At 41.5% G+C, this 22255-nt stretch overlaps 2 protein-coding genes and 1 long non-coding RNA gene across 3 annotated transcripts in view; 1 reads left to right on the top strand and 2 right to left on the bottom strand.

The window, feature by feature from the left end:
* The window catches only part of tspan4a (tetraspanin 4a), a 127948-nt gene extending 121397 nt beyond the window's left edge, over window positions 1-6551 (bottom strand). The window contains exon 1 of the mRNA XM_023412411.2: window positions 6445-6551. The gene's annotated coding sequence lies outside the window, so the exon portion shown is untranslated. The remainder of the gene's footprint in view (window positions 1-6444) is intronic.
* Window positions 6552-10023: 3472 nt separating this feature from the next.
* Window positions 10024-11662, bottom strand: LOC147818782 (uncharacterized). The gene is made up of 2 exons (XR_015437638.1): window positions 11527-11662; window positions 10024-10518 (listed from the first exon to the last, which is right to left on the bottom strand). It is a non-coding gene; the product is annotated as an uncharacterized LOC147818782 (long non-coding RNA).
* taldo1 (transaldolase 1) lies at window positions 11564-19643 on the top strand. The gene is made up of 8 exons (XM_023412391.2): window positions 11564-11751; window positions 15020-15143; window positions 15853-15960; window positions 16482-16613; window positions 17341-17516; window positions 17799-17996; window positions 18829-18974; window positions 19140-19643. The coding sequence occupies exons 1-8, from the start codon at window positions 11652-11654 to the stop codon at window positions 19170-19172; spliced, it is 1017 nt and encodes a 338-aa protein (XP_023268159.2). The 5' UTR covers window positions 11564-11651; the 3' UTR covers window positions 19173-19643.
* Window positions 19644-22255: the final 2612 nt, after the last annotated feature.

Consider the following 22255-nt stretch of genomic DNA (forward strand, 5'->3'; position numbering starts at 1 on the left):
TGTGTGTCTGTGTGTGTGTGTGTGTGTGTGTGAGTGTGAGTGTGTGTGTCAGTGTGTGTGTGTGTGTGAGTGTGTGTGAGTGTGTGTGTCTGTGTGTGTGTGTGTGTGTGTGTGTGTGTGGATTGGCCACAATAGAGCAAACCTTACAAAGGGCACAGTAATCAAGACAACAAAAGCCTCTACATGAGGGTTAATTACAGAGCGGGGACAATTATCGCTAACAGGGACTAATGACGTGTGGCATTAGCCCCCGTCAGCTGTTGGGGGATATAACCTGATGAATCATCCCGAATGGCAGGAAAACAAGATGTTCTGTTAGTCAGCGTTCTCGATGTGACATATTAAGAATATGGCAAATCAAGAAAATGCAATAATGAGTAACAGTGAGGAGGGAAAAGGTCTGTGCAGCTTTCAGCAGCTGAGAGGAAAATAAAGAGACTCCATGTTCGGGCCTTTCTGGCTGATCAGGATAATACAACACGGTTCTGAAGGTTCTCTTCAACCTTAACATCAACTGAAAGGAATTAGGACGTTTCATGTTTGTGCTCTACACAACGAACCCACCAATGTGAAAGTGTTTCGCTTTGGTTTATTTATAGTTGTTTACAAATGAATTAAAAATGATAAGCTGAGGCGTTTTGAAGTAATAATTATTCAAAGCCTTGCAGTGACACTTCACATCAGGGCTTCATTCAGTTTGCCTTGAATGTCTTTGAGATTTTTCTGCAGCTTGAACTCGTTTGTTGAGTAGTTCTCTTCAAATAGCTGCACATGGTGTAAAACCAACCACATCATACGTGATGTCGCAGACGACAGTGAGCAGCTACACGTTCATTCACCCAGAAACAAGCTCTCCAAACAAAAGTTTAACAGTACGCAGCAGGAGGGAGAAACTACAAGTACACAGTTTCTTCTTAGTACCAGACGTACAAACACACAGAGCTGGAAAAAGAAGAAAAAGTCCCTGCATTGGTGCATTGGTCAGGAGACGGATGAAGAGTCAAAGTCAGAGCTCCTTTGATGTGATAGGAAATCTTAACAAGAGGACGACGCCGCCACCAAGCAACAACTGGGGAGGGGGTCACATGCCAGCAGCTCGCAGCCTGCAGAATACCAGATGAAAGAGTCTGAAGGCACCAGGCAAAATTATTCTCATTAACGTTATACCAAACAACAAACCCAGCTTTTTAACTGTAATGAAACAGCTGCATTAAACGTCGCATAAATTATCCCAATGTGTGCGTTTGTGTTTGGTGCTTCCGCTCAGATGTCTGAGGCGACGACGTCAGATCAAGAGAAGACTGATATGAAATGACAGCAGAGTTGTGCGCGGGAATCGGAGGCCTCAGCTCGTTGTGGAGTTTCAGCTCCGCACACAGGAAGTGCATGAGGACCAGTCACAGAACAGACCGGAGCGGCCTCAGCACCAGAATGTGAAAGAGGTCGAGCGATCGAGCCAAAAACACAAGAGCACAGGCTTGAATGAATCCCATTCAGAGAGTCTGCAGTGTCTTGAAGAAGCTGTTCACTCCCTGTCGAGCCGGAGAGAAACTGCTGCATTTTCTACTGTTTAAAAAAAGAAAATCCCCAAAGATTTTACACAAAGATGCATCTGAGAAGAGCCGCGGATCATTCAGCCACAAATCGTCTCTATTTAAAGGGGATTTTTCATTTTTCATTTTCTTAAATAAATTGGGGAAAACAAAGAAAAATTATTGCTGCGTCCAAACTTTCATCATAAGATATTCTGTGTCAGTTGTCAACCACTAATCCCAGTTTACTTTGTATTCAGTGGAGCACACTCGAGGACGATACGGGGTTTGGAAACTTTCTGAAGGCGTTGTACTTCAGATCCAGTAGACAGATGCTCTCCATTTTAAAAGTCATGAACATTGATTTTCACTCTGAGGCTATAGCATGAGCCGCGTCCGGGGAGTCGGCCTCAATAAAGTTAGACTAAATCTATTAGGATCAGCGTGGACTGGCCATGAGTGGCTGCCAGAAATGAATGTAAATGAGAGCGAAGCTCTTGGAGATGCTGCATTCAGCGCGGGCGCTCCGATGTGACAAAAGAAAATATTCATATCAAGAAAAGAGCTTGAGGAGAGGAAGCTTTGTGAGGATTCCTACAGATTTAAAGAATTCACCGTGCAGTGCAAAATTACATGTTATGTAAAGATCAGGCTGCAGTTGCACCACCAACAAGGCTAAAAAGAAGCAGCTATATACAGAATGTAAATGCTTGCTGCTATTTTTATCGCCTTCAAAGGAAACTAAGGAGTCTAAACAAAAGCTTAAATGCAATATATGGCTGAGTGTGGCAGCTACGAGGAGTAAATTATGGTGGATGGAGCAAGATAAAGGGTGTGAGCCGGGGAGGAAACATCAAGAGAATGTAGTGAGGGGAGGGAAGAGAAAAACAACCTGCTTTGTATTTTTTTCTGTGTTAAACTGGGCGTGAGACTGGGAGTCAGCGGCAGAGAGGGAGTGTGGTTGCGGCTTGTGGTTTTCTCAGCAGCGCTCTCAACACGGGGGGAAACAGTGGAGACGAAATAGACCCTTCAGAGCGTAAGAGGCCGTGTCCTCGCGTCCTGAGAGGACAGGCTGAAAAACAAGAGAAGAGGCATGTGTGACATCGAGCATGTGCGGTGAAATGCAGATTGTTGTTGCTGTGACTGTGTCTGTCAAACACACTCCCACTGATTTCCCTTTCTTATTGTTGAGGGCAACTTTAAACAGATCTGCTCCTCACACGACCCACACGGAAACAAGCCTCACGTCACATGGATATATAGACACGCTCCCACACGGTCTCCCCGTAAAACCCAATCCTTTCTTTCTTTCTTTCTTTCTTTCTTTCTTTCTTTCTTTCGTTACGTTAAACACCTCCAGCAGTAACAACCTGATATCCAATCTCTTTTCTAAAGGCGGCAGCTTTCTATATTTTCTAACATCTGCAGTTCCTTAATTTAACCCACCAGAACCATTAAAGTTTAATCTCCCTGTATCTTATCTCATACTGGCCCAGTAATTAATTAATATTGGTCTCAGTTTCATACCTGCTGTGGTGAAGTGTGCCTGTAATTAATTGTCTGCAGTATAGTGTGTAGTGTTTAAGCTTTATCACAGGATAACTAAATCTTTTTTCTTTGTTTCACATTGTGTTCTTGTCGGACACTGGACTCCCGTCCTGTATCGCCGCCTCGTGTTCCCTTAATCCCGATTTCCCTGAAGGGACAATACATTTTTCATTTCTGTGACGCTCAGAATCAGAAGCTACAGACAGCTTACACGTTGAATGTTACCATAACATATTTTTTAATCCTACGCTTCACAGCCCTTTCTTCTCCTGGTAGCGCTGAAGAAAAGTGAGCAGCGAGAACATGAAGGTGAAAACTGCAGGTAGGAAATATACTGAGGGAACAAAGGGAGCGGGGACCGCCCGAAAGAAATGAACTGAGGCCACGCAGGACGGAGGGAAAACTGGGCTAGTGAATTCAGAGCAGAGCACACACACACACACACACACACACACACACACACACACACTCACACACACACACACACTCACACTCACGCACACACACTCACACACACTCACACACGCACACACACCTGCAGGCAGCAGCAGTACAATGCAGCCTTGTTATATCCACCTTCAGTGGAGTCAGTGTTCAGGGCAATTATCCAGAGAGCTGCCACACCTAGAGAGAGGCCCACGACTCGGCCACTGAGCTGTAGCTGGACAAACGGCACCAGCTGTTTCACTCTAACCATTAAAAAAAACAACCTCTGCTCTCAAACCTTTTTTTTACTGCTTCCTTCAAAATATCTCGAGGCCGTGAGGCTTGAAGAAAAAACACACACACACTCCCAGAATGAAAAGTTGGTGTATTGGCACCCGGCTTTGGTCTTGGGCGAATAAAAGTAAACAGAGGGCAGCTGCCAACTGTCCCGAGCCGTCAGTTCAGCCGCGCTGCAGATGATGAAATGTGGGAGGACGTGGGGAGAGGAAGTTGCCTCCTTCTCTTTACTGTCTCTGTGCACATCCTGGAATGTGTCAGGGCAGTCACAGGCTGTCACTGTGAGCCGCCAAGAGCAGCCGCCGCCATGAGCAGCCGCCGCCATGAGCAGCCGCCGCCATGAGCAGCAGCCATTAGCTTATACATACAACATGAGCCACCAGCCCATTTCTAAAGGGAGAATGTGCCTTAAAGAGTTTTATACTGTTGGATTCATCAGCCTGTGACCTTCAGTTCAACACTCATTCACTCATTTATACATCTGTCATTTGTGCCTCTTTTCCTTAAAGCCGCCTTGTAAGTTCCCGAGATGACACTAATAATAATAATAACGATAATTATAATAAAACATTTTATTTATAAGTGCCTTTCAGGACGCCCAAGGACGCTTTACAAAACATTCAGAAGCATAAACAAGATAGACAGTGTATGAATGAAATAATGTAATATACACAATATACATATATATATATATATATATCTATATCTATATATATATAGATATATATATATACATATACATGATCTATTGATTGGTATTGATTATCAATTAATCTCTGAGTTTATAAAATAGTAAAATACTGTAAGGGATGTGTCGATGCCATCCACTGGATCAGAATCAGGCCCGATCCTTATTTTGCTGCGTGGATCGGGCGTCGGTCAGATCAGTGGGTGTCACAAGATTTTGTTGCCACGGTGACGACAAAGTTACTTATGCTATCTTAAATAATGCCTTCAAAAGTATTTTTGTTTGTATTTATGATAAGAAATTGAAAAAAGAAAGACATAATATTTAATAGGCTGTAACCATCAAATGTTTCGTGTTTTACTTTATAAATGAATTGATGATTCATTGATTATAACCGCTGATTGATGAATCAAGTAATTATATCATTACCCTAGTCTAATAATCAGACCACTGCCATTTTGTTTTTTTTACACCCTTATTAGAAATGAACTGTTTATTTATATTCCACTGCTTTAATGTAAACACAGTTGCCAGTTTATTAGGTACACTTAGCTAAAACCCAAGTGTCTATTAAAACAGACCTGCAATAAACTTTCCAACATCCGTGAAGGTTTTAATGTTCATTTTATAGAGTGCTGATTGATGAATCACATTTATAACATGGACTAATAACCTGATGGTAAAACACAATACAGCTCAACAGCACCACAAACTACACCCTGCTAACGGTGACTGTTTCAGGCTGTTCAGAGCTGCTGTATTACACTGCAGCTGTTTTAGCTAAAGTTTACTTTCTAACCCGGGAATTGAGTGTATGTTATAATATTTATTTCTGTTTGAACTGCTGAAGAAAGAGGGAGATGTGAGCAGCAGATTAGAGGTCTAGAATGAGGCTTACGCTAACCAGCAGCTTCTACAGGAAGGGTGTCAGCCTTTAGTATTCAGATGGGTTTAGTAGAACACACAGCAGCTTATAGCTGCACATATTTTGCACATAAAGTGACATTTCTCACCCTATGACAACATATTCCTCCACATATGACAGCAGAGAATCAGCTGAAAATATAGACTTTATCAATATAAAACCAGTTGTTTAGCGTGGATGTTGTTGAAGGACTGAGAAATGTTTGTGCTCTCAGACGTCACTGATGCAACAGCAAGACAAACACCATGAGACGCAGGAACACAAGGAACGTCTCCGTCTGTCTTAGGATGGATTTCTCTTTTATACAGCCTTACTGCCTTCGTTAGAGTTGAGATTAATTTTTAATGTGCCACATGTAATATGGAACAGCTTCATCTGGGAGGATTTAAGACCTCTGCTAACCTAACATAAGGGCACATTGTATGGCAGCGGATTCCTCTGCACTCTGCCAGCCAGCCGTGGCTTTGAGAAGTCAGCGAGGCCTTAAGTTCCTGAAACCCCTCCAGAAAAAAAAGAAAACCTTATGGGAGGGAATAGCTTGAGGAATGGTTGGTATTCTGAAATGTTGTTCTTCTCCACAAGTTTATTTCTGTCTTTCATCGAGGTCCAGGGAAAAACATTCCCCCAGCCAATCAGAGAGCTTCGTTCTCACACATCACCACGTTTCCACAGTCACCACGTACTGATGAGACTACTGATCGTAAAGGACAACGCGGCTTCATAAGCAAATCACACAACTGGTGAACAGTCAGCTCAAGTATGATTAGTCTAATCCCTCCGTTAAGTAAACCAAGTGCAACATTCATTAACCAATTCACACAAGATAAATGAAACCTAGCTGTGGTTTATCCCTCTAATTAGACAAACTCAGCTCATCAAAGCTCCAGATTTATCAAATTAAACCTCCGCACACTCACTGACATCTGCGCTGGAGCTACAATACAAAAGGAAGGAGAACAAGTGAGAAAAGAAAAGTAGAGAAGAGGAGAAGTCTCTCCTCTGGACAGACAAACGTGAAAATGACTTACCTCTCACTTCTCTCACACTGCACTCTCTCCCAGCCGTCCCTCGCCGTCCCTCACCGTCCCTCAGTGTCTGACAAAACTTCCCAAACTGTTTCTTACCACAGGCTCTCTCTCTCTCTCTCCTCCCTCTCTCTCTCTCTCCCTCTCTCTCTCTCTCTCTCTCTCTCTCTCTCTCCCTCTCTCTCTCTGTCCCTCTCACTTCTCTCACACTGCACTCTCTCGCAGCCGTCCCTCGCCGTCCCTCACCGTCCCTCACCGTCTGACAAAACTTCCCAAACTGTTTCTTACCACAGGCTCTCTCTCTCTCCCTCTCTGTCTCTCTCCCTCTCTGTCTCTCTCCCTCTCTGTCTCTCTCCCTCTCTGTCTCTCTCCCTCTCTGTCTCTCTCCCTCTCTCTCTCTCTCCCTCTCACTTCTCTCACACTGCACTCTCTCGCAGCCGTCCCTCGCCGTCCCTCACCGTCTGACAAAACTTCCCAAACTGTTTCTTACCACAGGCTCGCTCTCTCTCCCTCTCTCTCCCTCTCTCTCTCTCTCTGTCTCTCTCTCTCTCTCTCTCTCTCTCTCTCTCTCTCTGTCTCTCTCCCTCTCTCTCTCTCTCTCTCTCTCTCTCTCTCTCTCTCTGTCTCTCTCTCTGTCTGTCTCTCTCTCCCTCTCTCTCTCAACATGGGTGCACATGTGACTGTCACTGATCCCCAAACAGCATAACCAGGTGGCATCTAGTGGTGACTCCAGGTACAGCACCTGAAAAGGCAGAGCTGCTGGCCCACGGACACGTTCCAGAAAAAGTCATTTATAGTCTAATTTGCTGTGATTCTGTGGCCGATTTAAAAGCAGGAGCTGATGAATACAAATAGCTACTTATAATACATAGGAATAGTTTTGACTGTCCACAAACACCGAGCTGGTTTATAAGCAAATTCTTTTTTCATTAAAGGAAGCAACAGTATTTTCATCATATACTCCTGACAACCTATTTACTCAGATCATCATAATGAAGAAGCGTCTGAATCTGCCTTTGTCAGTAATATTCTTCTTTTTAATGTATATTCCATTTAGTGCATACATATACATATATACTATATAATCTACATATTAACACGTGATGATTAGTTCACGCCGGACACACAGAGGGAACGGGACAGCATGGGGAGACAGAAAAGACCAAATAAAGCAACAAGGAAAATAAATAAATACATTTCAGATGAGATTAGCAGGACAGGTTTAGTTAAGTGTTATTAATCCTTTCTATTCATACAGATACATCATACAGCTGCTCCCTGCAGCGGTCAGTAATATTCCACTTAGTGCAAATGAAAAGAAATGGAGCAGAACTGTTTCCTGTGAAGCATCTTCAGCAGGATGCTGATTGAACATGTTCCTGAGTTTGGGACTGGAACTCAGAGATCTCCTCTCTCCTCTTGACACCGTTGTTTTCTTGTCTGTTTACTGTCAGATATTTCTTTTCTTTACTGTTGGACGCCTGTATTTAAAGAGTGATGAGGAAACTCCAGGCTTGTATTGCACACACATTAAGAATGGTATTTCAGTGACAACTTGTATCCAGTATTTTAACTTTTTAAATGGGAAAACTCAGACAAAAATGATTATTCACAGCAGTAGCAGAGTATTTTTTTATTTATATATCTTCGAACACAACTGGAGGGATCTCTATAAGAATACAGCACAAAAGGTCACTACGCCGAGTTTCACTGCGATGAAGAGAGACAACAAACTGCACCCCTGCAAGCAGCTCTGTGCTTAGCCAGAGCAATGCTCTCAGCTAAATGCTAACACCAGAATGCTAATATGCCTGTATGTCTGCACCAAATCTCCCACAGCAACGCATCCAGAGATATATTTCAGTCTGAACCGAAGTGGTGAACCGGCCGACACGAGACCCTGAAGCCGTGCTGCGAGCGTGGCTCAGAATATTTGACTGATTCAACTGCAGAAACAACGGGAGAGGCGAGTAAATTAACGAGGGTTTCCTCTCTTGCTCACTACGACGTGACTGTGTGCTTGTGGGTTTTATAGTTAATTGCCTCCAGAGATCAGGAGACAAACTTTTTGTTCTCGCCATCAACAGTTTAATTGCATTACAAAACTACGCAGGTCTGAGTTTGGTCTCTGGCTTTGTGCTCAGCTTGCAGTCAGAAGCACTGGTGGGATAAAATGAATGGATTTGATGTGAATGTGAACGTTTGCATGATGAGTAGATATTAAGAATCATATATGGCCAAGTATGTTGACACTAAACTTCTCACCTGCTTCATTTACTGTAAATAACTGTAAGAGATCGAAAAAGTTTAAACTGTCCAATATTCCACAAAAAAGCAAATTTCAGTATCTGAACTTTGTGTTTCCTCTTTCCTCTAAAGACCCCTCAGGTTTATGTAGTGACCCTTTTGAGGGCCCTGACCCCTAGGTTGGCAACCACTGGACTGAACTAGGTAACTGTATATAAAACCGCACATTGATGCAGTATTACAATTCTAATTAAAAGAAAACACTTATGTACTTTTACTCCAGTAGGATTTTGAATGTAGTACTTGTACTTGTAATGGAGTACATCGACACAGAAGTATTAGGACTTACAGGTACATTAATCACCAGGTTATTGGTATTTTTGTGTGTTAATTTCCAGGTTTTTGCTCATTTTTTATGTTCATATCCAGGTTATTAGCCAGGAACCTGCAACACTGACACACACACACACACACACACACACACACACACACACACACACACACCTTTAGACCTGAGTGTGACAGTGAGGAGATGTTATGTGCGTGTTATTGCTCAGTGTTATTATCACACTGGAATAAATAAATGCATGCACAGTGAGATGATTTAGACTGGCAGCTGTTTTGCAGGAATAGTTCTTGGACCTGACGTGTCTGATTGAACGGTTCGTTCACTCCGCACTCGGCTCAAACAGGAAAGGAACCAGTGGGATTTGCTTATTTCTTGGATCTTCCTGAGTGCAGCACACCGAGAGCAAAGATGGGTCTACAAACTCAAACTTAACATAACAAACATGTTACTGTGAGAAAATCCACATGATGGTTTTTTTTGTCAAACACAGGAGAACATGTGTTAGTTAACACATCCTAACTGCACTGATGTAGGGCTTTGTTTGTTTCTGTCTGTGGGGAGGAAAGTGTTTGTGGAGGGATGGTTTCACCTTCCTAATGATCAGCACCTTCTATTTATACTGTCAGCAGCTGTGAGATATTGTTAAGACCTACAAGGTTGGCGATGGAGTAAGTGACATTATCATTATGGCGCTAAAGGGTTGAGGTATTGCTTTTGAATACGGCGAGCAAAGCAATCGCACCAAATGTGATGGGATTTTTGGGTTTTTTTTTCTTTTTGCAAATAGGACTAATGTTCAGGAAACTGTTTCTGGAGGGCAAGAAATATATCAGTAACAGGTGCCTCAGTACAGTTATTAAATTAAAATCCCATAATGCACTGGCACATGGTAAAATGCAGAGCAGACTGTAGTCTTTGTGTAATTAAATATTTCACATATTTCTCATTTCAAGGAATATGGTGCAATTTACAGAGTCATTTAAAAGTTATTACATTGCAGGAAAAATGTTCCAGTTTAATTCTTCCAATAAACATTATTGCAGCAACAGGTTTTCAGACAGGTGCCCCAGTCATCAGCGCTCACAAACCCACCGTCTTATACATCTAGAACAGACACTAACACCTTCAGTCACTTTTGCTTTCAGCCATCTTCCACACACACTGTGCTGGGAATCCCCTGCAGCCAGACTCAATAGGAAATATCCAGTCCTGCCGCCCTTTGTCTCTGCATTGTTGAACCAGTTCCTGGTACTTGGTGGCCTCCCTCTCCGGGGCCGTCGGTTCTGTTCTGTTCTGTTTGTTTCTTCTTTATTTCAGAATGACTAAGATATTCTTTCCTTGTCTGTCATTTGAAATGAATGTTATTTGTTTGTTTGAGTAGGAGAAGCCTTGTCATTACAGTCCACTGTCAAACTAGGCTGGTTGAAACACTTGCAGGCTGTTTTTGAATGTTACGCCCTTTGTGCTCCACAAACCGTTTCCTTGAGGATGACAAAACACACAAGTACAAATATTAGCTCAAATAGCCACAATCTGAAAGAACTGCTTCATGACTTAGTGCTAGTTATTTAATATAACACCTGTAACTAAGTCCCAGTTAAGATAGTTTCTCATAGCTGACTTATAAGACATATGTATATGAGATTTGTAATATAATAATGAATTAAAAAGCTATAGAGCTGTAGATCATTGTCTACGATACGCTTGATTTGTAATTCAAACGACTTTATTTATATATATCATATATATATTTATATACTGTAGCACTTTGTGTGCAACTTAAAAAGAAAATGACTCTGTTAAGAGAAGAGGAAGAAAACATGTCAAACAACAAAATAAAGTAAAAAAATCACATAATGTACATAGAAAAAACAAAAAATACATAAAACCCTCGTCCCTTTGACTATAGTCTATTCTCAAAAACAGGAAAAACTGCAGGAAAAAAACAAGGCTCTAATTCAAGGTTTTTTGAGGGCCTCCCCATGTTGGGGCCCTCTGTACTTTATTCCACTGTTCCAATCACTACTATGTAACTGTAACTTAAATACTTTAGGGTGTTTCAGTCTGTCACAGTGCAGCATATTTTAGGTCATATTATTTTTATATGTAAAATTGTAAAATCTTAGTCTTTTTTTGACATCTTTAGTCAGTGACATTTTAATGGATCAAAAAGAAGAATATTTCTCTGTGAAATGTATTGGAGAATAGTTATAAGTGTTGAATGTTAAATACAGTACTTAAGTAAATATCCCAAATTACTTTCCACCACTGAAAGTATAATATAAATATATAAATTAACTTTGTAAACAACAGCCTAATTCGTCATAGTTCATGAGTTTTATTTAAATATACGGCAAATGCAACAATATAACAAATAATAACAATTATATTGTTATATTTTACTTGTTTATAAATAATCATTAGACTGTTTATTTTCATCATTTTGCTGCAGGAGTTTCTGAGTTTCGCTCATGGATGTTTTATAATACTTCATGGTGTTAGCTGCGCGTTCCCGATGCCTTCTTCCTCTTGTGCTGCGCGCTCCCGCCGCTGTGACATTCCGCCCGGCCTCACGTGTTTTCTGTGTATAAAAGGGTCCCAGTCTCTGCTCATTATGTCCAGTGTGTCACCAGACAAACGGAGAAAAATGGAGTCAGCGCTGAACCAGCTGAAGAAGCACACGGTGGTGGTGGCAGACACGGGGGACTTCAACGGTAAAACGGCGCAGCTTCAATTACATGCTAATGTTAGCCGGTTAGCTTGATAACTCAGCCGTTATCAGTCAAATGTTAGCATCAGTCTCACTCATGTTAATGTTAGCTAGCTAATTCACGTGCTAACCAGCTCCTGTGAGGTTTTGGGTTAACTTTATAACTGCAAAATTTGACAATCTGATAATCCGATTACTTGTTATTAACGCTACCGAATTTAGCAACTGTAGCTACTTTACGTTAGCCGCACTAGCAACTAACGCGAGAACGAAAGTATTTTGTTTACTTGAGCCTCGTATCAACCTCCCAAATGTCATATCTATAGCTACACCTATTGAGCATGTGTACGTGGAGGGGATGTAAATGATGTGGTGGCAAACTAACAGAGTGAACACAGAACAAGGTGTAAAATGTGATTTCCTTCCTCGTTTGTTCCTTTTTATGGCAAAGAGGAAAAGGTCATGTTAGTCAATTGGGCAGAATGAGGAAGAGTGTGCAGTAATACTATTGCACTATGATGCAAACCACACAGTTCCTCATGCACAGGCTGCAGACTCAGGATGACATGACAGAACTGGTTTGTGACTCTGCAGCCAGAAAGCTGGTCCTCTCATTTCCCCGCAGTGGGAAATGTTTGCATTAGGCCACTAATGATTAAACAGCTTCTAATTATTTATATGTATATATATATATATATTATTATTATTATCTACCAATCTGGCAAATATTTTCCTCATTGATTATTGTCTATAAATTAGAATACATCATGTCCCACAGATGAAGGTGATGTCTGATGATGTTTTGTGCTACCAACAATCCCAAAGTAATTAATTAATTGTTTTTAGGCATTTTAAATCATCAAGTAATTTGGTTATATTTTGGTTTTGCTTTGTTCATCAGGAAAATCTAACAATTAAACTTAATTAGTACCTTTCATACAAATGAGTGCGATTTAAGTACTTCACTCATGACTGACGAGCTAATAAGAGAAAATTACAAATAAAGAGTAAAACAACAGAACAATTTGAAGATGTCACCTCGGACAGTGCTGATGTCTCATCCAGTATTTTATTTTATTTATTTATTTATTTATTTATTTTTATAGATTAAAGTATTAATCAAGAAATAATTGACACATTAACTGAAGATTACAATAATTCATTTGCAGTTGTACAATCCAATACAGAAACGGCACAATGAGAATTTTCCAGCGAGTAGCAGATATTTTCACGTCACAATATCTTCCACATCAACAGCAGGAAACAATGCTGATATTCAGTTTTATCAAAACATCAGTCATGGTGAACATCTGTTGCTCTCTCAACAAACAACCCAAAGATGTTACACACAGTTTGTGATAAAACTCGTTACTCAAGGTTCACACAGCTATTGGTTTCTGTGTGTGTGTGCGTGTGCGTGTGTGCGTGTGTGGGTGGTTTAATGGTGTAACATTTCTAGGGTTTCTCTTGTTGCAAGTTTAGACATGTTCAAATTGAGCTTCAGCTTCATGTAAGAAATGCAATAACGTGGTGTAACACCATAGTCTTGCTTCACTTGTGTAAGTGGGTGGGTGGGGGGGGGGGGCTCTCAGGAATAGTCTGACAGTGACGGGGAGCTGAGGGGGCACTTGTGAAATTTAGCACAAGGCTACTTGGTAAATAATTAACCTGCACAGTTACAGATGGTTTAAAGAAGATGCACATTTAGGTGAAGATTCCTGATGAGATCTCAGCAGGTCAAGTGCTGCGTGTATCTTTACTAATCTCACATTTAGATGCAGGCAGCAATCTGACTTTGAATTCTAAGTAAATTGTGGATTTTTGTTTAATTATTTAAGGCTATCATGAGGATCAAGTTGGTGTTTTTAGTATTTCCCTGCACTGAAAAAATAGTTTTTCTGTCCACAACCAGGGCACGGCCTGCAGTCTAATGAAAACACATTCACCAGGGTTGTTGCTGTTTATTTTGTGGTTAATTAGATGTCGTCGCCCCCCCCAATGCTTTTTACACATGCCTCTGGATATTAACCTGATGCTCCCATGAAACTACCAAATCACCTGACTGAACGTGCTTGTCTGGATTAATCTGGTTAATCTGCAGTAATTGTGTTGTAGCTTCGGTGGCATTTTGGAATTGGCTTTTGAATTATGGATGGCTTTTAAAACGACCCGTACGGCGGACAGACCAGACTCCGTCTTTTGGGAATACTGCAATAATCAGCACTTTAACTGTGTAGTATCTTCTTGAACCGTTGATCACGAGTATTTAGTCCAAACCCACTGACCTACAGAAGGATCCAACTTTTTTTTTTTTTTTTTTTTTTTTTTTTTTTTTGAAGGGGGGTGAGAGAGATAACTGGCTCCAGAACAGAGGTGTGCTTTGTTTTTCAGGCTGAAGAGCTGGCAGCACTGACTGGACTCGGTGGCTACAATTGAGCACAAAACCACTGTGCCCCGTGAAAAGGCCCCTGCTGCTCATGCATAGCAAATTAAAATCTGCAGTTCAGTTCGGGATGATTATTAAAACCAGCTCTGCCAGAGTTCAGTAGCTCAGGAGATAAAACGAGGCCTCGTGCAGGCCGTGTGACTTTTTGCTGCAGATCATTAAACTAATCAATTCTTTCAGTCAATTTGTTATAACTTTAGTTTTTAAGTTTGGCAGTCTAATGATTCCCAGATGCACAGAATCAAGATTTTTAATAAACAAAAGACTAACAAGCTTTGTCTTCCCTGAGGCGATCTCAAGCTGTGTATTCTTTATGTGTAACAGGAAGAAACTTTATCCATCTGCCTCCTGAATCTGAATAGGTGCGGTAATACGTCTGAACAGCAGATGGCGCCGCTTCTGTCCGACAGCAGCCGTTTACTGTAGATTCAACATGCCAGAGTTCTGTCTGTCACTCCATCTGATGTTCTTTACCTCAACGTTTCCACATTTGAATGAATCAAAAATGTTGAATTATGGTCCCAGTGAGAGAGCTGGAGTCAAACTGATCTCTGAGGCTTAAATGTCCGAGTTACACGTGTCTGTCAGGAGACACGACTCTGGGGAGGTTTAAAATTAGAAACCAGATGTTTATATACTTCTAAGATTCAAGGTGAACAGTTGTGCTGTAATACAAATTTTTGAATGCCACGTCTGTCCAGTACGTCTCTTATATTTTGTCAAATTAAATGGCTAAAAGAGCAGATCATGAAGGAGATCTGAAGTATTGGGGGGGGGGGGGCAGGTATGTGTATGTGACATGTCTCTGTGTCTTCCTGTCCTGCAGCCATTGACGAGTACAAGCCTCAAGATGCCACCACTAACCCGTCTCTTATCCTGGCTGCTGCCAAGATGCCGGCCTACCAGCACCTGTTGGATCAGGCCATTAAATACGGCATCGCCAAAGGCGGGTAAGAGGCTCTCGAGATGTGTACCTGTTGGATTACACTAAACCCGAATATAAACAGCACTGAAGTGCGTGTCATTTGCTTGAGGAAGGGGAACATTTCATGTGGTTTTGCAGATGTTGCACAGTGAGCGATTCCTCTGTGCAATGTGTTGACAAAGTTCCTTAATTTGATGCAGGCTGGGAAATGTAATGTTCGGCTTTTCTGCTTAAATCTGAAGTTTGTGATGCGTTTTAATGAGTGTGAATCTCAGATTCATGTGGTGGAGGCGGCTTAAACACTAAACTGCATTTACAGTGTGGAGAGATGGTTTCCATACATAATTTAATTTGGTGTCTGTGTCTTTGCACCTCACTGGTCGAGTGCCAGAGCCGTCACACAGCTTCAGCCTGACGATCCCACAAATTTGCAGCAATTTGAATGTGCAGAAGTTGAATGTTGCAGCTTTTAAAGATATAAGATTAAATTTCACTGAAGAAAATATAAAAATGATCAAATGATTTTTGTTTGTTACCGTCGTTTTATCAAAACTAAAATTGCAGCTCGTGTGGTTTTGATATGACACTTGGCCATATTGTGATTTTGATTATATTTTGATTAATTGTGCCGCTCTAGAATAATACACAATGTCCAATGTCATTCGATGAAATGCCTCTTGGTGCAGTGTAAGTGAGACGTTGATCACCGGCTTCATGTTTCCTTCTGTGTGCAGCACTGAAGAGGAGCAGGTCGCCAACACCATGGACAAACTGTTTGTGACGTTCGGGCTGGAGATTCTCAAGAAGGTCCCAGGCAGAGTCTCCACTGAGGTGGACGCCAGGTGGGTGCTAACAACCTGTTACAAGGTGCTGATTATGACAGGAAGCATCTTTACTATGTTTACCTTTTCAAAATAATAATTATACTGATGAGGCAGGATTCGTAAAAGTAGCCGGACAGCTGGTTATGTCACCGCTCTGATGTGGAAAACTTAATTATACTTTTAATGTCTTCTATAATACAACAGTAAAGACTGCAATCATTCAGCAGTGAAACGGGACTTCGTCTACACGTCCCTTTGCAGTTTGCCTCTCCTACATCTATCCACACGCCCAGATAAAGTTGCCGTGGAAGATGCTGGCTTAATTATCAGGAGCAATTGGAGTTGAGTGTGTTGCTGCAGGACATGTAGACAGGAGTATCTGGGGATCAAGCCGCTCCTGTGATTAATAAACCCGCTCTACCTGCTCGGCCACAGGCGCCCCCGATAAATCATCGCAAATTGGCTGAAAGAAAATGAAGTCATTGAGTGTGGATGCCAAATTTGAGCTGTTGCATGATGACTGCTGTTTCTCCTGACAGATTATCTTTCGATAAAGATGAAATGGTTGCCAAGGCCCTCAGGCTCATCGCTCTGTACGAAGAGGCGGGCATCAGCAAGGAGCGCGTGCTCATCAAGCTGTCGTCAACGTGGGAGGGGATTCAGGCCGGCAAGTGAGTGAATTGTTTTAGCTTTGCATGAGCCGACGTGTTTCGCTTTTTATGATGTTGATGGGTTTCAACTCTCACATATGTGAAGCAGTTGTGATCTTACCTTGACTGTGGGTGAATATAACAGGGTTTCTTTAACAGTGGAGGTGGAAGTTAATGAGCCACAGCTAATGAAGATGATGTAATTAAAGCAGCAACTTGGGGTCAAAGTGCAGAGTCACCATCGGTAACACTGTTGGACTGTTTTACATAATGTCTGAGTTTAGCTATTGACCAGATGTGATGAAGGGTGTCGCCACACAAACAGGACACAGAGTGTGTATGTGACTGTGCACGAGCCACCTGCTAGGACAATTTAAAATTAGATCCATTCTTTAGGTAAAACAATTGATTAGGTGATTGACAGAAACTTAATCTGCAAAATCATGTAAATTATTAATTTAAGTTGATGATTGAATAAAAATGACCAAGAATTTGCTGCTTTCCTGTTTTCCCTTATTATAAACTGGCTATCTGTAGGTTTTGGACTGTTACCATGGTAATACCTGAGTTGTGGTTCAGATACCTGGATCACTGTAGCACATATTAAACCAGTGCAAAGTAAGACTGAACTTTGTCTCAGTTAAAAAGACTGAGGTTCTGCTTGAACTGTCAGAGGGCAAAACGCATGTTCACATATGGACATCTTACTGTTTGTGATGTGTTTGAATATTATTTATTTTCTGTGCAGGGACCTTGAGGAGAAGCACGGCGTGCACTGCAACATGACCCTGCTGTTCTCCTTCGCTCAGGCTGTGGCCTGCGCAGAAGCACAGGTGACGCTGATCTCACCTTTCGTGGGACGCATCTTCGACTGGTACAAGGAGAACACAGACCGCAAAAGCTACGAGCCACACGAAGATCCAGGTGATGAAACCTGCCGCTGCTGACGTGTCGTGCAGAGACTCACCTGAGCCACACAACCACAGATACTTCACCATGTTGTTTCCAGTTAGAATCACATTATTGGTTCAAAATAAATGTGTTTAGAAGCAACAAACTCTGATCTGTGTAGGATTCGATACTAAACTGTGATATATATTTATATATTTGGTCATATCGCCACCAGGTTTAAACCAGTGCACACACACACACACACACACTCTCTCTCTCTCTAACCCTTTGATTTCCCCTCCTCTCCATCCCAAGGTGTCCTGAGTGTGACCAAGATCTTCAACTACTACAAGAAGTATGGCTACAGCACGGTGGTGATGGGCGCCTCCTTCAGGAACACGGGGCAGGTGAAGGCTCTGACGGGCTGCGACCTGCTCACCATCTCCCCTGGGCTGCTGGCAGAGCTCAGCGAGGACCACAGCACCATCACAAAGATGCTCACTGCGGAGAAAGGTAGCGCTCTGGCTCCAAGCTTTCCTGCACAAAACACTGCTTTTATTGATCGGCCTTACCGGCTTCCTTTTGACTGTGACTGTGTGTTGACGTTCAGTCAGGGAAGACGTTACTAAACCCTGGATCACTGCAGTCAGACTGACGGGTTTGGCACCGAGCTGGATCATAATAAACACAGATAAATGTTGATTAAATGAGGAAACCGTTGTGAAGCTGGAGTTGATGCAAATGAATGAATCACTGCACTTAATTCTCCCGTCACACGATGAGTGGCAGGTTGTTCTCAAGGGCCAGATGCTTCTCATTATTATGAAATATTAAAGGGCACAGAGACTTGGCAAAGGATGCTTCATCAACTGCGGGTCGGAGTGAAAGTCCGGGTTGTTTGAGATGGGGTTCTGCCAGGTAGTTATTTTATAGTCACTGTGTAACCTGCGGAAGAAAAGCCCATATCAGATGAAGTGTTCACTTTCTTCTGAATATTATAATATAATATCAAACAGCCCCCTCCTTCCTTTGACACTACAGTTTCTCCACCTTTCAAAACAATCTGTAAAATGAACTGATTCGTTTCTAATTTAAAGGTGAAAATCTGTTAAATTTTTGTTAATTCCACATAATCAGAACTTTTTTATGTCTTCTTCTTTTGTGACTCTTTACTTCTCAAAGTTTCAATAGAGCAGAGAACACAACTTTGGATACATGGGAACAAAATGAAATATTTGTGGAAATGCATTCAAAGCAATCTGCCTTTTTTTTTAAATAAATAAATTTAAAAATGGGAGCCTTGCAAGTGTTTCCACATCGACCTTGATGGTTTTGTTTTTTGCAGCCAAGGCCTGTGATCTGGAGAAGATCCACCTGGATGAGAAGGCTTTCCGCTGGCAGCACAACGAGGACCGCATGGCCGTGGAGAAACTGTCTGACGGCATCCGCAAGTTCGCCGCTGACGCCATCAAGCTGGAGACCATGATCAAAGTGAGAGGCCGCTTCCTGTTGTGTGTGTGTGTGTGTGTGTGTGTGTGTGTGTGTGTGTGCTCTCGTGCTAATGACGCACTGCAGCCAGGACGGAGATGTTTTCATTTATTCGTGGCGTTGCCAGACTCTGAACTGACTCTTTGGCTTTTTGTTTTTTAATCACAGGAGAAAATCCTCAACGTGAAAAACGGCCAGTAATGGGACGGCTTTGGCGTCTCCAGCCCTGATGACAGGAAGTACAGAGTTAGGAGCTGCCTTCTTTGTCCCCCTCGACTACCTGATAGAAGGTCCAAAGCACCAGGATGCCTTCCCTCTCCTCGTCTGACCAAACTCCAGGGACCTCTTGAACAGACACCTCTCCTCTCCTGGGCTGGCACTGACTCTGTTTGTTTTCTGACCAAACATAAATGGTGGTTTAATGTTGGTGTAAAATAGTCTAATATTTACTAGAAGCTTGATCAGAAAGGAGCAAAAATAAACACGATGCAGAAGAAATGTCTTAACGAGGCTTGGCTCAGTCTCTTTGAGTAGTGATCATGTGACTGCAGGGAAGGAGCACCAGCTCTCCTCGGCAGGAAGGGACCACAGGTTTTTTCTACAGACGACTGTAACATCATTCCTCAGAGTTTTCCATTTTGTTCTTTCAATAAATAAACGTCTCAGCCTTCACAGTTGTGTTCGGATGATTCTTAACTTGAGTTGCGTCACTGCGTCGACCCCGAGGCCACGCGAGGCATTTTAATTGGCGGCGCGGGGGTTGAGGTAGACTACAGTTATTCCTGTCGGTTTACACAAAGCCCTCCTGACGAGCACCTGTTGTCGTGCCTCTGTTTACAGCGTGCGGTCGAGCCGGTTCAGCTCCATTCTTCCTCTGCCCGAATTTAAGTCGACTCCACCTTCATCCCTCAGATCTGTACAGGAGGAACACACCGACTCAAAGCTCCAGTTCATGTTTGATGCCGGACCAGACATCAACATTGGGTCGGACTTTGAAGCTTCGGTGGCAGGTAATGGATTCACTTTCTCTTCAGTTTTCATTTCCTTGTTTATTCCAGTAATCTGAGGTTTGAGGAAGCAAACACAAAACAAAGATTTTACATAATAATGATTATAATTGAGAAACAGATGTTAGATTTTAAGCACATATTAGTGGTTTCATACAGAAATGCTTCTGCGACAAACCTTCATGGAACGAGCGAAGAGGATTTTCTTGTTCACAGCAAAAGATAAAGAAATGATTACATACAAATTGTTACAGCTTTGGAGCAGTGTCCTGTGAGCGGGGAATAATGAGCTTTTATTCTGAAATGTTTTGTGCGACACTCGGCCGTGCTCCTGAAATGTGTCAGTTCCAGTTTTGAACCTGTTTTCTGAAAACGCAAGTAAAAGATTTTTGGCTGTTCAACAAACAATAACAAAACTGTTGGATCCGGTTCTTCCTCAAGCACTGGATTATTTTATTTACGCCGCCTCGTGTGTCAGAATCAATTAAAATCACTTTTAAGTTGAAGTGTAATAAATCTAATTGTTCTACAAATACAGACACACACATCTTATTCCACAACACCAGCCTTATCTCATGTCCACACACACCCACAGTAGAAACGTCAATACTCCAATACAGTATTTGTACTGGGCTTATTTTTCTAGAAGTGGAGGATGGATTTCTTTTATTTTTGCCCTTGAATCGGATTGTAATTATTTTTCCTGCATATTCTCATTGAAATTAAACAGATGTTTTAATTAATCTTTGCTGGAAATGGATTATGGTGCCATTGATTGCTCAGGGCCCAAAGGACTGGTCCAATATCTCCTTCAGCTCATTTAACATTATGCATTCATGTTTATTTGTAAATTTATAAAAGAAAACAAAATAGAGGATGATGAGGAATGATGATATTTGTGCAATAATAGCAAGAGATGATATAAAAGCAAATTAATTAGCAATGCGTGATGATAAACAGCGTGGCTCCTGATGATTGATCCGACATATGAAAAAGTTCTAATGGCTGCTTGAATTAAACCTTCGTCTTGAATCAGAAAACGGCGTCCGGCTTCCAGAAGTGACGAATAATGTTTGTGATGAAACACGAGAAAACTGTGAGTTTGAAAAAGAAAGAAACATGAAAACCAAGAATCTTTTTCATAACGGAGACTCCACTGAAGCAAACTCCCTCCGAGTGTTAGACATGACACCACACTCATTCATTAACCCTAATTAGGGTTGTTTAGTGTATATATTAAACCTATTGGATTTCATATATTGATATGTATGTTGAGCCCATACAAATATGTTTGTACTATATATATATATATAATGTTCATGTATATATATATATGTTCATGTATATACAGTAGAATCCAAGGGACTGAGACAACTTTCCCAGAATGACATGTTTAAAATAAACATAGTATTTTTATGTGTATGTTCTTTAAATAAACTTACATATATAAATTAGATATATATCGTTAACATATATGGTCACAACATGTTATTCCTTCATATATCCAGAGGATGTATGTATGTGATAATGATATATCCCCTTATAGGTGACACATATAGGTGTCATATATTACTTTTCTGTCTGGGGTTTAATCATTAGTTGAGTTACTTCCTGCTTCAACAAGAAATCAAAAATAATAACAGTGATCATTAGATATGATGTTAATCATCATGGTCGTTCAGGCTGACACAGAAGTCATGTTATAGTCCAATCATACTACACACAACTATCAATGATAGTTAGTGTTCGGGACGTCCCGCCGTGGTTCATCAATGAAGCACAGAAAAGAGTTTAATCTTCCGTTCACATTTACTGTAAAATGTGGATAAATAACATTTACAGGGAAATGTTCTGCTGATCTTAAAGTTTATTTGTTCCATTTCTGTTTAATCACTGGCTCAATAACAATAATCATAATAATAAATAATAATAATGAGATATTACACGACATGCTCATGCCGACCACATTCCTCTCCTCCGTCAGCGTGTACTTCATATGAAACCTGAATATTCCTCTGGATATTGTGTGAATGTCTGAACAGATATCCAGTGCTGGATATCATGTTGGAAATAACTGTAATGTTAACTATAACTCGATGTGAAGTCATTCTCACACACCTTTAATATCACACATGCACCGCTGCATGTATTGCAGAGGTGCCGCTTCCTGTCAGCGACGACCTTCACACCAGTCATCACCTCTTAATTCTCTCTCTCACATTTGCTTTTCAAGACTCCATAGCATCCATCACACCGCAGCAGCACCCGCCCCCCCCC

This window comes from Seriola lalandi, unplaced genomic scaffold, assembly GCF_002814215.2.
Source record: "Seriola lalandi dorsalis isolate HSWRI2012SDOR001 ecotype SW California unplaced genomic scaffold, Sedor1 jcf7180002054478, whole genome shotgun sequence".
NCBI classification, from domain to species: Eukaryota; Metazoa; Chordata; class Actinopteri; order Carangiformes; family Carangidae; genus Seriola; species Seriola lalandi.